The 17,113-nt window shown below is 47.5% G+C and overlaps 1 protein-coding gene across 4 annotated transcripts in view; it reads left to right on the forward strand.

Moving 5' to 3' along the window:
- Ppp1r12b (protein phosphatase 1 regulatory subunit 12B) overlaps positions 1-16,461 on the forward strand; it is a 204,422-nt gene extending 187,961 nt beyond the window's left edge. For 3 of the 4 annotated variants that reach the window (XM_059281126.1, XM_059281123.1, XM_059281125.1), the window contains 4 exons: positions 594-698; positions 3,475-3,528; positions 5,165-5,215; positions 16,324-16,461. In XM_059281126.1, the coding sequence (XP_059137109.1) occupies positions 594-698; positions 3,475-3,528; positions 5,165-5,215; positions 16,324-16,410 (297 nt within the window). In that variant the 3' untranslated portion in view covers positions 16,411-16,461. Of the gene's footprint in view, positions 1-593; positions 699-3,474; positions 3,529-5,164; positions 5,216-10,661; positions 13,017-16,323 lie in introns of those variants that run through there. The other variant, XM_059281127.1, reaches the window with a different exon arrangement.
- Positions 16,462-17,113: the final 652 nt, after the last annotated feature.

Genomic DNA, 17,113 nt, shown 5'->3' on the forward strand with positions numbered 1-17,113 from the left:
GAATTATTTGGTTAGGCCTATTTTTAAGGAGCATGTACTTTAATAAGGTGTTTTGAATATCAACCAAATACTTTTTGGTGTGAGTTTTTAAAAATTCATTACCGTCCATCTCTGCCTTGGAGAGGAGTTAAGTCATTCCCATCCCATTTCTCTTGCTTCTTGCTCTTTGGACTTTGAAAACAATCCTTTTCAGGTGTTTGAGATAACATTTGGTTAAGGAAGTTTTTCTTTGTTGATGTTTTTAAGTTTAATGTTAAGCAGAATTTCACGAAAATCAACACACTGGCTCCAGAAACAATAATTCTGTTTTGTCTGGAAGTCATACTTTAAGCAGTGCAGAGACCATGTGGGAGGAGTGGGGGACTGGTTTTTCTCTAGAGTTCAGCCTTCCTGCCATCGGAGTGTCCCTGTCTCCCTGCTGGCCAGATCATGCCATCTGGAAGCCGGAGAAACAGGGACTCTCCATAAACCACCTTCCCCTCCATAAACCACCTTCCCCTTCTCCACCCAGTTGATCATGGTGGCCTGGAGCAGAAAGTATGAGTTCTCCTGCTGGGAGCCCACTCAGTGGCCTGGTTCTGTTCCCTTCACAGCTCTACGAGAGTGCCCTGACCGAAAACCAGAAACTGAAAACAAAACTTCAGGAGGCCCAGCTAGAGCTAGCCGATATCAAATCCAAGCTTGAGAAGATGGCTCAGGTAAGGGGGAGGGGCAGAGCCAAGCGGGGTGGTGGGGGCAGCGGGGGCATTTACAAGGAGACAGGCTAGGTATCCTGGGGGCAGGTTGGGAGGTAGACTCAATGTGGCACTTCCTCAGAGCCAATCAGATGGAAGTTTTGTAGAGTCTCATTTTAAGGTTTTAGGGTTCAGTGGCTGTTTAACTTAACTGAAAACTGATAGTTACGTTCCCTCAACAACTTACTGATGTTATGAATGCCAGTAATGAATATCCACATAACTCCTCGCTACCAGTTCAAGTCAGGCCAGTCCTGGGTCAGTGCTAGGTAGATCTTCCTGTCCTGCTCACGCTTCAGTTCCTCTGCTCCTCACCTCCTGGAGCAAATAGCAGAACACTATACCCAAGTACAGAGAGCTCCGACAGAGCCCCCAAACCACTACGTGCTTTGTTTACACTGGGGGTGAAGCGGTTCCAGCTTAGGTTCCGGGAGGACTCCACCCTGGATCAGAAGTGTCCCCCTTGCATCTGGCATTCCAGAACTAGTGGAGAATGAGTGGGTAAGCCACTCCCTCTCACTGCCAGGCCGGACTTAATTACACAAAGCTTCGGAGGCTGCTGGGGTAGTGATCTCATTGCCCATGAAACAAGCCCTGCAGCGGAAAGCTACAGCAGCCTGTCTTGGGTTATTGCAGAGTTAAAAGGAAGCCTATTGAGTTATTGCCCTCCCAGAATGCCTGGGGACTGAGGATTTCAAAAGCGGAACTGAGGTAAAAAAGGGCTCTTTACGAGGATATAAAATGAAAACCAGAGGTGGTTATTTAATATGGTAATATGCTATAATCCAAGAGCAAAAATGATATTAGGGGCTCATGGTGTTGCAGGCACATGGCATGTGGTAGGGGAGGGGTTGAGTACCATCTTAGCATCTTATTGTAGCCCCTCTGACATGGCAGACACAGGGAGCAGAGAGTGACCGGAACTGAACATGGCTCTTACTGGACTTTCTGAGACCTACAGCTAACACATACTAGGTGTAAACAAGAAGAAAAGTCCATAACACAATTAGAACCTGCCACAAGTGGTGAGTGGGCTCAGTAATCCCGCTCACTTCCCCTCTGCATCCTGAGCCGGGCAGTGTGACCTGGTTCTGAATAGCTTCCAGATGGACAGCAGTTAGAACTGAGTGCAGCCCTTCCGCTGTCCCCAGAAGCTGCACACACCACAGAACATATAGGACCAGCCCCGTGGAAAGCAATGCAGCCCACTCCTCAGCCGGAGCTGCTGATGCTAGCCTGGTGAGCTCATGGAGGTCTTGCTTTTCTACTGGCCGGAGAGGTGTCCACAGCAGCCCACACAGCTGTGCAAAGTGACCCACACAGAACCTCAGAATCGAATCAGCCTTTCCCAGGCACTGGGGCAGCATTGCCTGCCGCTAGCTGCTTTGCTGTGGGTGCCAGGATATATTCAGTTTTACCAAATGCAAGCTATTTGAAGCTCAGAAAGAGATGATGGCGCTACAGCCGAGGCTCTGTTTACCAAAAATGGAGATGTTTGGTAGAATGGGGGTGGGGGACTGTCAGCCTCATGCGTTTGTTTGGAGACAGTTCCCACATGGACACATGCAGCATTTTACATAATAGGTCGACTCAAAGTCAAGGGAGTTATAATTTAAAACTAAGCAAGCAAACAAAAAACTAGTTCTTTGTATTCTGAACTTTGCAAATCTCAAAATCTTTCCACTTGTCAAGCTTAGGAAAGAGATGAAGGAAAATACAAACTCCAAGATCTCTTCATGCATTTTCCCCTGTCCTTTCTGCCTCGGCAGATGCAATATAGAGGCAGACAGCCATGACCTTCAGAGCAGAAGGGAAAGTCTAGGATGAGAGCCAGAGTTCCAAGTTTTACTGTTAGTTTTAGCTCTTTGGTAATTGAAGAGGAAAGAAAAGGAGAGGAGCGGGAGGAAACCTTCTACAGGACCAGCCTAATGTCTCCAGGTATTGCAGACGTCTGGGCATTGTGCTAGACAAGATAGAACAATCATTCTTTATTCATCAAATGTCTACTGAACGTATAAAACTCCGCCCGGTCCTATAATGCAAAGGAGACCGACAGGTTCCTCTGTTCCTTGATTTAAGGCAGGACCTTAGCTGAAGTCACTCTTCTTGTTTAGTAGCCAGATCTTTTCACTCCTCTGAAGGATTGAAATTGAAAATATCTATGATGATCTAAATATATATTGTAAAGCCTTTATTCAAATAAAATCTTGTTAAGAGATTACGAAGGAAACCAAACAGATGAAGGAAACAGCTCTGTTCAGACACCAGAAAGTGGCTGAGAAGACTGTCTTGTGTGAAGACCACCACACTAGAAAGAAAATGGCCTCAGTGCTCAGAAGAGAGGTGACAGGAGAGCTTGTTTACAGGAGTGTCGCAGGGCTCAGGCACTAAAACGTTCAGGGATTTCCAGCCTTTAAAGAAGGCCGGGCGGGGTGAGTCAGTAAGAAGGGAGGTAGTAAATGGAGTTTGGAGTCTAAAGGAGAGGGAAGGTGAGAGTCAGGAGTGTGTGTCAGGGACTCTTCCTTCCTTCCTTTCCACTCCCCAGTGGCCACCCTACATTCTGTTCAAGGCAGATGTTTGCCTTAGCAATCTCCCAGTCTGTTTGCTGAGACCCTTGCTAAAGGAGAAGCCCAGAGCCCTGCTGTCTTTTGTCTGGATGTCTGGTGGTGAGCCAGAGCAAAACTGCTTCCTACTGCACGTGAAACAGCCATGTAACAAGTGTTTCCCTTCCGTTCGACAGCAGAAACAGGAGAAGACCTCTGACCGGTCGTCGGTGCTGGAGATGGAGAAACGGGTACGCACATCTCCTCGGCCGCCTGCTCATCTTCTTTTGACCTTCTCTGACTTTGTTGGTGGTGCCAATGGAAAAAGTTCATCTTAAGAAGGCGGAGCTCTGCCACATTCCATTCCCAGCGTAACGATCATTCTGTCTGACTCTGGACAGTAATTTGATGACCAGTCCTTTTGGCCTTCTCATGTGGTTGGTTACTTTGAACACGCCAGTTTTAGGGTGGGAAGGAGTCTTGGGAAGTCATCTCATGAGTTCTTCCGTCTTCAGAACTGCATACATGCACAGAGCTGTAAGATATTTGGTTATTTACATGTGTACACAGGTCTAAGGCTTTCTGCCCTTTCCATGACCTTGGACAGAATGGAAACTTTCAGCTGGTCATGGTGACACGAACCTGTAATCCCCACATTTGAGAGGCAGAAGCAGGACTGTCACAAATTCAAGGCCAGTCTGCACTACATAGTGAGTTCCAGGCCATCCACGGCCACATAGCAAAACCAATGTCACAAGGAAAAGATAACTAGCAAGGTGGCCCAGGAGTAAAAGGGCTTGCTGTATACAAGCCTGGCAGCTTGGCTTCAATCAGCAGGACCCACGGTGGAAGGAGAGAACTGGTTTCCAAAAGTTGTCCTCTCACCTCCATATACACACTGTGGTTGGTACACACACGTGCATGCACACACATGCACACACATGCACAAATGCACACACAAATGCCTTGTGTGAAGACCACCACACTAGAAAGAAAACAATGGCCTCGGTGCTCGGAACAGAAATGACAGGGGAAGAGCTTGTTTACAGGAGTGCCCCAGGGCTCAGGCACTAAATGAACAAGTAAACATTTTCAAAGGAAGTTTCTCCTCCAGATCCCTTGCCGTTGATTTAGGTGTTACAATTGAAGACCTGAGAATCGGCCTTCATCAGCCCTCTGGTGGAGGGCATCTGGTCAGATTCCTGCCCTGGTCCCAGTTGTACTCAGATGTTTATCTGGGACTTGATATTCTTGGATCAGGAAAACTCAGTTAGATTTAGTGATGAACCCTAATTCCAATTTGACTCTAAGAATATAGTATGTTACCATCTTTCTTGTTGTCTGTTTAATTTGGAAAAGGCTATGTTTTAAATTTCATTTCCTTGGCCTGTACCTCCTTGGTATCTCATCTAATTAAAGGCTCCTCATTGAGTTCAGGCTAAATAAAGAGTTACTAGCTGGGAAAGAAATGGAGGGGGAGGGAGGAAGCTGGCAGACAGACAGCGACATCTCCTTCCCCACTGACCATGTATGTGTTCCCCATCATAAAGGACGCAGTCACTAAAGACGGTGGATTTTCGTTTCTAGAGCAAGGGCCCTAGTTACTTGCAGTCATTTGAAAACTTGAACTTGCAAGGAGTAACTCAGGATGCTGGTCTGCTGGTCTGCTAGCCAGTTGCCGCCCCTGTGTCTTCCAGCTTTCTGATAACAGACTTAGGTGATCGCACCATCCCATGGCAGCAGGCCAGAGTGCACATAGAGAAAGGTTTGCCCTGGTCTAGACAGACCCCGAGACCAGGAAGCTGCTGATGGTGCAGCACGTGGGAGGGGCTTTGTGATTGCTTCCTGGCCCATTATCTCCTCAACAAGCTCATTGTTTCTAAACAGGAGAGGAGAGCATTGGAACGGAAGATGTCGGAAATGGAAGAAGAGATGAAGGTATGCAGAGATGATCTTTGTCTTGGTGTGTGTCTGTTCTCTGTACGCCTGCCTAAACTGGATACTTGAGCCTAGGCTTGCCCATTCTAACTGTCAGTGCCACCTGAGCACCCTCAGAGGAGATGACGTGTTAGAGGAAGTGAGCACGTCTTCTCAGCCATCTCTTAGGCTCTCTCAGCTCATGCTGCATCCCCTGTGGTCACCTCAGAGGCGGCCTTCTAGGAGCAGTCGGTTGGTTTACGGGGAGACCAAGTTCAACTTCTGAGTTTTTCAAAGCAATGACTTCTCCCTCCAGAGGTTGATGGAAGGGCTAGCACAAATTCTCCCTGCTCTGTAGAGACCCCACTAGGGGAGCTCCGTGAAATGTAGGCGCAGCACAGGCCTTCCTCCCTGTATGCAGCCCTGCAGGAGGAACACAAGCTGAGTCATTGTACAGAAGTGTAAGATGTATTTGCATATTGATTTCCCATCCTAGGCCATTTCCTCTGCAGTACTTCAGTTCTTGGCCTTCACCCCCTATTGCCAACTCATGCTCCCATGTGCCTCACTTGAGGACTCACTGCCTGCCTTTTCTCAGGAAGACCAGCAATGACCGTCACCTCCTTTAGCTACTTGGATGGCATGTTGCCAATCTTGTCAGCTCATTGCTATAGGAGGGAAGATGGGGCTGGAAGGAATATGAGCCTGCTTAAGATGGCCTACCTAAGATACTGGAGCAGCTCATCCCTGCAGGACATTGTGCTACATGGCTGTAGTCCCTCAGTACTTGCTCAGCTTTTTTCCTTTCATCAAGGATCTTATTTTGGTGGATATGTAAGGCCAAGTCAGATGTAAATTTTTATAGCTAAGAAGCAGAAACCCTGGGACAGCGTCAGACAAATCTCCAAATGTCCTCGGTTGGGAGTAAGCATCTCTGGTATGCAGTTTGATTACTTTTTAAGAGACAGTTGTTTTAATGGCTTAAAAAGATGTTATTTATGTATACCCCACCACCACACACCAAGTTTTCAGGGCCTAATCAGGTCAAAGGTCCTGGTTTTACCAGATCCTGTATTCACAATCCTGTTACTCCTTAGAGTTGTAGAGTGGAGGGAGGGAAAACGTCAAGTCCTGCCCCTCATTTCCTAGTCACCAACCCATGGCTGGGACTGGTAATAGTCATGTAGAAGTTGAAGCAATTACTACTTACCCCTCAAACACTTTAAAGTTCCCGGGTTGACTCAAAAGTAGTGGGAAGTAGAAATAGTGTTCAGTTCTCTTGAGAAGACAGAACACTGCCCTTACAGACGCCATTGAATGTTTCCATCTTCCAGATTTTCCAAACCCACCACCTCACGGACGTATTTTCTTCCTCTTAACGCAGTGTGTTAATGTTGCCAAACAGTTCTTCATGAATGAACACAGACAGCTCTGTGTGCCCGAGGGCTTCCCATCTGAAACCCCAGCTCTACCGTCTGTACTCTGCTGTTAGGTAGCTGTCAGTGATGCTTAGTAAGAAATGGCCTGGGCACGGGTGGCTAGAGAGAGAACTCAGTGGTTAAGAGCACTTGCTGCTCTTGCAGAAGACCTGGATTTGGTTCCCAGCACCTACATGGTGTTTTACAGTCATCTGCAATTCCAGTTCCAGGGGATCTGATGCCCTCTTCCAACCTCTGTGGGCACCAGGCACATACACTGTGTGCATACATATATGCAGGCAGAATACTCATACCCATAAATTAATACTTAAGTAAATATTTTTAATTAAAGCCTATGTCTGGGTATAGTGACATATACCTGTAATCCCAGCACTTGGGAAGCACAGGCGGTCTCTGTGAGTTCAAGGCCAGCTTTATCTCCATAAAGACCCTGTCTTGGGGAAAAAAAAATAAACGAAGGGCCTAAGAATGTAGCTTAGTAGATAAAGTACTTACTTAGCATGCAATTAGCCCAGGGTTTGATCCTCAGGACTCCATAAACCAGGCATGGTGGTGTATGCCTGTAACCCCAGCATTCAGGAGATAGAAGCAAGAGGATGGGAGTTCACAGTCATCTTTGGCTACATAACAAGTTCTAGGCCAGCACAGGATACATGAGATGCTGTCTCAAAGAAAGGGAGGGGAGAGAGAGGTGCAGGGAATGGAAAGAAAGGACTAAATGCTGCTCTGGAGCATATAAATCAGGCCAACGCTCACACTTCCCATAAGTACCCGGAATCCCATAGACAGGCCGTGTACCCTTTGTGCCATACAGGACCCACACAAGGACTCAAAAGGGGAGTTTGGGCTTTTATTTCTATTCCATTCTAAACTGGCAAGAACAGAAGTTCTTCTGTGTTCTTAGTTGCTCTGAATCCTTTGGGTTGACACAGGTTTGCATGCTTCTTTCTCTGCTCTTATCCTGTCAAGCTGTGGATTTCAAAACTAGGCTATGAATTCATTTCTTCAAATATTTCAATAGAGATAGCAACACATGAAAATATTTATTCTTTCTAATCAGAAGTCACTTGCCAACAAGTTTAAAGATAAATTGTTTAAGAAGCTGGAGAGATGGCTCAGAGGTTAAGAGCACTGGCTGCTCTTCCAGAAGACCTGTGTTCAATTCCCAGCACCCACATGGCAACGATCTGTAACTCCAATCCCAGAGGTTCCAGTGCCCTCTTCTGGCCACCTCTGGTACTACACACATGTGATGCAAAGACATACATGCAGGCAAAACACCCATACACATAAAGGGGGGAAATTTTTAATTATCAAGTGGAGCCAGATCATAACTGGTACTCAAACCAGTAATAAGCTGTTTTGAGACTTTGTTAAAAATCCGCTTTATCACTCAGTCCCCATTATTTACTACTGCTACTTAAAAAGCCATATGGAGAAAAAATGCCTGCAAACTGTGTTGCCCCTGAACATAATATTCCAGATTACAAATTGTCTAGCTCCCTCTAAAGGACTATGGGAGAAGAGCATCAGAACCTTCTAGTCATACCAGTGGTAGGCTTCTGTCTGCAACTTCTCCAGATTCACAGATATATTATGAAATTGGTGTGTCTGCTCTAAAGGAGTTGGAGAAAATGGTTGTTTATGTAGGCTATCATTTATGCTGACCAACTTTTCTAAGGACTAGTGACTAGATATTTGTACATAAGATAGTCAGTGAATGGTATATTTGTCAAGTCTGGGAAACCTTAGCAGATGTGGGATCTAGTGGGCCTTGGGACCAGCTGCTCTGAGTTTGTGCACATTCCCATTATTGCAGAAGCTCAGGCTTTCCTGGAGCCTCAGTAGGGCACTGTTTGTGGGGGTGACTTCCCATGAATGCTTGAAGGCTCAGCAGCCACTCAGGTCAGAAAGTGACATCACTGCCTTTTTTCCCCCCCGACACCAACAAAACACAGAGGTCAAGTGAAACGGGAGGCATGTGATGGGCTCGCCTGGTGTGGGTTGGGAGGTGGGCATGGTCTCTGCCTGGAAAGGTAAGTATGAATTCTCCCCAGGAGAAACTCCACTCCACCGGGTTGGAATAGATCTGACAGATCTGACAGGTGTGCATGTCTGTGAGCTGAGCTGGCTCTGCACTTGTCTTGGGATGTCCATATCCATTCGGACTACTTTCTGCTTCTGCTTCCTTGCTAGACCTAACCCGGTCCTTTCCCAAGCCCTTGCATGAGGAGGGCCCAGCAGCCATTCCCCTGGAAGTTGCTTCTGGGATCCTACTTTGCTTACTCTGAAGTACCACTGGCCAACTTGCGCCTGCTCTGCCCTTCCCTTTCTCACCTCCTTGTCATGCTCGTTTTCATGACTGCTTCCTACAGAACGTCCCACCAGACTGTTTCCTACCTCTCTCCGTCAGACTGATAGCTTCCAGATTCTTCCACCTAGAGCTGCCTGTGTTCAAATGGTAGACTAAGTCGCTCCCCTAGTTCATTGCGGTAATGTTCCTGGGAGGCAAAGACCACTTCATATGACAGTGAGTGTATTGAAAGCTTTATCAGATGTCAACACAATGAAGGACACAAGCCAGGGGGTTCTGTGGTTCTTAAACTTGGTCCCTGCTCATGTCTTCAAACGACTCCACGTGCTGTTATGATCTCTCTCACCTGTCCCCTCCATGGTCACGATGCTGACGGTCAGCAGAGGATGGCCTAGTGACTCTCCTGTGCTGCATGGAACTGCTCCTCGGCAGCCTCCCTTTTCAGAGTCACTCTTCCTCTTTGGACAAAGCTGTTCAGCAGTTTGTCTCTGATTGTTTTTCCTTTTCACTGTTGTCTCGCACGCTCCTTTCATTTTCTTGCTGGTTCACTCCCACACCATTGCCCACTAATCTTCCGTTCCTGTCCTTTCTCACTGTGTAGTGTGAGAGACTTCCCTGATACCTGGCACCTCTCTTTCAGTCCTCACTGTAACCCAACCCCTGTTTGCATAATATAATCATTTCCCTTTTCCAGAAGAGCTGATCGTCTGTTTCAAGGTCAGTTCACGCCTTAGGAAGGCATGCAGCAGAGTTGGCAGGCCTGTGCCGCAATCACTTTATTGAAGTCTTCAAGGCACTTGTGAACTATCAGGTATTGGGAAGACTGTCAATACCCGTTATCCTGTTCATTTGTAACCCTGATGCACAGGTGGGACTAGACTACCACAATGATCCAGCCAGCTCCATCATCACCTGGCATTTATGATTTCTAGAGTGTATGTCTGTTTGAACATATTTAAGCAGCTCCTAGCCTTGACATGAACTAGGGCAGAGAGCACACAGTTAGCCGTGAACTTAGTGATACATATAATCATGTATAGCAGGTAGACGCCAGCTGGCAGTTGCAGGACCCTGAACAAGCTCTGTGTGCTATTGAGAACTGGGAAGGTTAATTAAGCTTCCTTCAAATCATGTTACAGGTCCACCCAAAGAGCTGGCAGGTGTCATATCAGCCTTCTAAATAATACATGTTCTATGCAGAAAGTGCTTAAGGAAAGTGCCCCTCTTGTATTGTTTTAATTAAGTAATAAGAGAAGAACAGGAAGAAAACAAATAGGGATGGGGCAAGTGTGAGGACAAGATAAAGGAAGAGAGAGAGGGTGGTGTTTAGATTTAGGAATCCTCAGCTCCAGTCCCAGCCACAGTGAAAGAGCGTCCCCAAGGCTGCAGCTCTGCATGTGAACTTGTCAGAAGGCCCCAAGCCATATGGTGGCCTCTCACTCTCAGTGGTCCACATGTGGGTTTCGATGCCTGTCTAGCCAATCGCAGCATGCTGAGAGCACATCCAGGAACCACAGACACAGCTCTTCCCTGCTGCATTCCCTTCCTCCCCCATACAGCTCGCTCTCCTCACTACTGCCTTTCCCATTTCCTTTCCTGCATGCAAACTAAAAACAAAAACAAAAAGTCACGGAGTTTCTCTGTCCTACTTTTTTCTCCTCTGCTCTGTCTTGTCTCTGTCTTGTCTGTCTCCTTCGTGTCTCACTCTCTGCAGAACCTTCACCAGCTAAAACAGATTCAAACCTTGAAGCAGATGAACGAGCAACTGCAGGCTGAGAACAGGGCCCTGACCCGAGTGGTGGCCAGACTCTCCAAGTCCATCGAGTCCTCGGACACCCAGGAGCTCTAGCTATTGCCTTTCCTCTCCACCTCACTTCCCTCCTCCACTGCTCCAGGCAGGTTTACTCCCCTTGTTGGTCCCAGAAGCCCAGCACCTATGCCTTCCATCAGAGCCTCCGTGTCCAGGTATCTGTAAAACTTGTTACCTGGAGACGGAGCAGGACTCAGACCGTCTAATGGGACGTAAGCACCTCATTCAAGGGTGGTAGTGGGGAGGCTTGTCTGGGCAAGCAGAGTGTCATGTTAAAGGGGCCACATTACCTTCTCTTCCTCTAGAGACTGAATGTAGATTCATTTCCTCAGCTGCACATAGATACACAGCTGTGTATATTTGCCTGTGTGCATACATGTACACATATTTATTTCATTGATGGGGTCTTTGTCAACCTGAGAGAGAGCTTTCTCAGCTAACAGCAACCCAAATGCACCTGTACCAGTTAGGGCCTGGGATAACTGAGGGCAAGAATTCTCAAACCTGACTGCATGTTAGATCCATCTGGGAGCCATTACTATACACCGTGTCTGGGCCCTTTCCAAATGCTCTATTACTTGGATTGAGACCTGGGCCTCAGTATTTTTCTAAAGCTCCTCTGTTGGTGTATATGTGACCATACTAGAGAACCACAGCCCATTGAATACCAGATGGAACTTAATCCCCTTGAACAAGTGGCAGCGCTGCTGGATGGAAAGGACTGGGCTGAAAGGCCAGGCTCCCCTGACCCCACCTCTGCCGCTAGCAGAGACCTCCTCCTTCCCACCGCTGGGACAGAGTTAGACAAGCATTCTTCGCCTCCTTCTGTAAGTCTTTGCCTTCATCCTCCTCTTTCCAAAACATTTGTCTCATTTCCCTCCCAAATCTCCTGGCTCTCAGGATGTATCCCTCCCTGCCCTGAGTATGTGGGCCTTGAGGCAGAACGTACGCAATATAAATGAGCCTTCCTAATGGGTTTGGCTTTGCAAAGGAGATGGTAAGCAGTGGAGCAGAGCAGGATTTATTTTCAACTGAAAACTACCCCTCAAAAAAATGTGTTTGGCAAACTAGAACCTTCCTCTGGCTGTGGATCTGAAAGACAAGCTCACACACAGTTTGTTTCCCCATCCCAAGATAGTGTGACAGGGTCACCACTTCCCTGAAATGAGTTTTTGATTTTCAGCAACAATCTAATTAGTCTTGACTGGAGCCTCTCCTTTTTTCTGCCTATTTGCATTTGCCTGTAGGATCAGCAGCTGGCGATGAATACCCACGAGTACTGCAGCACCCAAATTACCGTAAGGGCTGAGCTAGTGTCCTGCTACAGATGCTCTCCCAGGCAGAAAGAGATGGAAAGGGGTGTGCCGCCACGACAGGGCAGGGAGCAGCCAGCAGGAGGTCCAAACTGTTTCAGAGTTAGCCTCAAAAGTCCTGAAAGGATGCTAACATGTAGCTCTGTGGTGGAGCATGTGCTTAGTGTGCACCAGGACCCTTGGTTCAGTCCTAGCATGCATGCACACAGGTAGATACATACACTCTAGGAAATTTTGACTTAGGGAAAAGTAGAGGCCCCCAAAGTCCCAGTTATTTCTGTTTTCCCAATTTGTTGCAAGACAATGTAGGATATGGGGCAAAATTAGATCTCAACCTTTCAGTGGTTAATAACTGTAACGCTTGGCTGTTATTAAAGCCTGTGCTGAGTGCACTATGTTTTTCTGATTGGTTCCTCAGCACCATTGTATACATTTTACAAAGCCGGTTACAGAATCAGAAACAAGCCCAAGTCCCTTGGGAAGTAAATGGTTGAACAAGAATTCAAACACTGTTAGATTCCAGGATCTGCACCCACACCGCGTGATACAATCCACCTGCACATTTGCAGTCTTAACCATTCATTAAGCAACTACAGCATTACATCCGAGAGTAACAGACAGACGTCTATCTTTTCAGTTCTCTGACTTACTTAAAAGGCCAGTTTCAGCCAGGTGTGGTGGCACATGCCTTTAATCTGAGCACTGGGAGGGCAGGCAGGCATATCTCTGTAAGTTTCAGGCTAGCCTAGTCTACATAGTGAGTTCGAGGACCGCCAGAACTGCAAAGAGACATCCCATCTCAAAAAAAAAAAAAAAAAAAATCAGTTTCCAAACAACATTTACCTGCCAAAAGATTATGTCACTGTGCTGTCATTGCCTGGTACATGACCTACAGTCAGGGAGGCGAACTGCGGCCCATGAGCCATGCCAATAGTCAAAAGAAAGAAAGAAAGAAAGAAACCAAAAGAATTGTATTTGACGAATAAAATTCCTATGGAATCCAGATTTCAGTGTCTAGAAATGGAGAGTTATTGGGAGCAAACCATACACTTGAGTTTCTGCATTTCTGACACCCGCTAGGCCTCAGTCATGGGAGAAGTAGCACGGCAGCAGTACTTTACATTCTCTTAAGATGTTAAATGTTGCAGCTGTGAACTTGTCTTGTCCATCTTTTTGCCCCCAAAGAATTGAGTTCTTAATGTGGAAAAAAAAAATCACCCGCAACCTAGTCCAAAGTGCTTACTGTGTCGGCCTCGGCAGAAGCCTGCCTGCCGGCTCCTGCCGGGAGGGGAGGTGAGGTGATGAAGCCGAGCTGGCCGTGTGGTCAGGAGACTTGGCCTCACTCTCACCCCTGCAAGTCCTAACTGAGCGCTTAGTGCCAGCCGGCTCCATCTTCAGAGAAAGGGAAGACTCCCTGACACACCCTGACGCTTCGGGACCCCTGTCCCCGTCTTTAACATCATCATCATAGGCTGTATGTAGGAAGTCATCTTGAGGAACACATGTACTTGATTGTGTCTGAGCGTCAACATCAAACTGGAAGACTAGAGATTCAGAAGTGGAGAAACTGAAGTCTAGAGAGTGGGTACGCTCTCTAAAACCTCGTGCGTGGACAGGCCTTTCGCGCACGGTCCTGTGTAACTTAGCTTAAGGCCAGAGAGCGCGGTTCACTCCCCTCATTTGAGCGTGGAGTCTGGGTCTCCCTTCCTTGGCCTCTGCACGCCACTGGTACTTTACATTCTCTTAAGATGTTAAATGTTGCAGCTGTGAACTTGTCTTGTGCATCTTTTTGCCCCCAAAGAATTGAGTTCTTAATGTGGAAAAAAAAAAATCACCAGCACTAACAAATTGTCCCTTTTTTGTTTTGTTTTGTTTTCTTAAGCAGCTCAATTCTAACTTGGTGAACAGTGAGCACAGCTCATTGTCATAGATACAGCTTCTTCACACCTATGGGATCCTGCTAAGAAATAGGGTTTTCAGGGGCTGGAGAGATGGCTCAGTGGTTAAGAGCACTGGCTGTCCATCCTGAGGATCCAAGTTCAATTCCTAGCACCCACATGGTCTCACAACCAACCTATGCAACTCCTGTTCCAGAAGATCCAGTGCACCCTTCTGGCCTCCACAGGCACTAGGCATAGAGACACGTGTGAGCAAAACACCCATCCATACAAAAGAAAAAATTGTAAATTGAAAAGTCCCACCCAGGCAAACAACCCCCCAGCTGGGACAGTAGAGAAGAGAGGAAAGGTGCCAGCCTAGGCAGAGCTCTGAGGACTCCCTTCTGAGAGGCGTGGAAGAGGCTAGCCAGAGCTGCTCTGAGCTGGAGGAGAGGCAGGGTCAAAGACAGGCTGTTTCCTAATTCCTCAGAATCCAGTCTGCTCTTCCAGACTCCTGGGGAGACTGAGTGGTAGCAGGGATCCCCAGTATTGCAGAGCCCACTACAGACACTGGTGCCCCCATGTCTCTGACTCCTGTCAGCCTCTCAGAGGCCCATCTGTGAGGGAGCGGGGCGGTTACGATTCTTTTAGCTACAGACAGAGAAATACAGAGAAGTGATTTGTCTAAAGCAGTGGTTCTCAACCTTCCTCATGCTGTGGTGACCCCCCAACCATAAAATTATTTCATTGCTGCTTCAGAACTACAAGTTTGCTACTGTTATGAGTCCTAATGTAAATATGTGATATGCAGAGTATCTGATGTGACCCCCATGAAAGGGCTATTTGACACCCCTCCCGGAGGGGTCGTGACCCACAGGTTGAGAACCTCTTGACTGAAGCATGTGGATCATTGAGAATGACCACTCCTGAATTTGTTTCTGGGCTACAACTGCTTTGGTGTTTTGTTTCCCATTCCTACCTGTAGTGAAGAGGTAGTCTTTGGACTTGGTCACACGTGGGTATAATTTCATCACTAGCACTTGAGTAGCTAGCGGCCCTGGACTAGTGATGGCCTTCTGTTCCCTCATTTATAGAGACAAGGACAGCCGCAGCACGGGCTCCTGAGGTGCCAGTGAGACCTTCTAACCCCTACATTGTAGATGTTGTTTTCCCTCTGTTCTCTGACCTGGGCTTTGGGAGTATGTGCACACACACACACACACACACACACACACACACACACTTGCACACGATTGCATAAAGTATCTTCCTTATGAGGTTGGGGGAACAAAGATCATATTTCTTCAGGTGCATTATAGATTCTCTAGTTTAATAGCAATGGCAAGAGCTTGAACTACATGGCCATGATTCCTGAGCCCAGGCCATCCTTTTCTGGAGGCCTCTGCTTACTGTCTGGATCCTGAAGGTTGAAATGACTGATCAATGAAAGGAAGGGTGTCTGCATGACAATGAGGATACAGATTCCTGGAGCCTTCGTTGTGAAAATGTATTTACCGTCTTACCCCAGGCTCCCAGCAAGGCCCACACAGGAACTGTAGCTCATTAAGATTTTTCAGATATACCAAATATCTGTCAAAGTGCCTGATCATATAATAAAGACTTGGGTGTCCAAGCTGGAACTCGCTCTTCCTGTACTCCTTGAGTTGAGCAACAGTATGTGTTGTGTTCTAAGTGGAAGAACTGACAGATGGAATCTTCACTCCATCCCTTTTTCCATAAGCCTCTGTTTGCCAGAATTATTCTAACACCGTCCACCAAAGCACTGGGAAAGCCCCCTGGGTCTTGGCCATATCTGTCAGTTCCCTGGATGTTAATGTTGAAAACAGGTGTGTGTATAGTATGACCAATGAGAATCTGGATGGATTCTAGCTACCAAAGGCACCAGGATGACCTTGGTCATCTTGGCATGTGTCGGAAAGGCCAAGTTCTGTTCCTCAGCTTGCATTTGGTTCTTAACGGGGTGTGAAGCAGAGCTGTTGATCTCTTAAAGGTCACTGTCTCTCTGACTCCTTGCTGAACTCCTCCCCTCTGCCCTCACCAGCGTACTTTGGCAGTCTCCCCAGTTTCTCTAGGCTACAGGTGAGTTCAAGGGCAGGAACAATTGCAGATAGCTACTGGCTCAATTGACTAGAACTACAGGCTATGTGGAATGTGAAGCTGGTTACCCCCAAACACTCACATTTCCAGCCCAGTAAATAGGAAGACCGAGGGGGTTAATCCCTAAGCAAAAGGATAGTAACAGCTGATCACACAGCCGTCTGGGGGGGGGGGGGCCCTGCCCACCTGCTGGGCTCAGCCTGGGAAGGTAGGGCCCTTGTGCCAGGCTCTAACACCACCTCCCCTCTGTCGCCACAGGTGTTAACAGAACTGAAGTCCGACAACCAGAGGCTGAAAGATGAAAACGGTGCCCTGATCAGAGTCATCAGCAAACTGTCCAAATAGAGGAGGTCAGATCTGGGGAGGGGCAGCACTGCTGCCCACCCTTCCCTTCCGGCCAGAAGCAGCGAAGGTTTGGGAAGAAGGGCGCCTCCTCCCTTCTGGTCCTCGTCGGTCACCTCCTCTGCACTCCGCACTGTACATGTCTCTGCACTCTGTGCCCCATTGCCCCCGCACCTCTATCCCCAGTTTCTGACAGTTTTAACTGAAGCATGATTGTGACCATTTCAAGCAGTCTAGAGAAAGCTTTGGGGGGTACACTAAGCTCAACTGTGGACCCCCAACTTTCTGCTGCTTTGTCCACATTGGTTTCGGTACAAAATGAAAGGCTTTGACCCATAGCCTTTACACTGACCCGCTGTCCTTTGATATAGGTGAGTCTTGTGGTAGCCACCCCAGGATCCTATCTGGGGTGCCAGGAGAGAGGGCAGAGTGTGGAGTTACCCTCTGGACTGCCTCTGGAGCTGTTGCGTAGAGTCCAAGGTGATTGTGACTCTGATATTCACCTCTCAGGGACTGACTTGTTTTAATTTTCTATCAATAACCTAGAACTGCCCTGACTAGTCTTAACCCCATTTCTCCCTTTCTACAAGGCTTGGATGGCCCTGGACTCTCTTGCTCCTTTTCTTTCTGTCTTTTTATGATTTCTCCACCCAGCCTGATGGCATAAAGCTGAAACAGAGCTCCTGACCTCAGCTGTTTTGGGCCA

The sequence above is a fragment of the Peromyscus eremicus genome, chromosome 15 (genome assembly GCF_949786415.1).
Source record: "Peromyscus eremicus chromosome 15, PerEre_H2_v1, whole genome shotgun sequence".
In the NCBI taxonomy this organism is placed as follows: Eukaryota; Metazoa; Chordata; class Mammalia; order Rodentia; family Cricetidae; genus Peromyscus; species Peromyscus eremicus.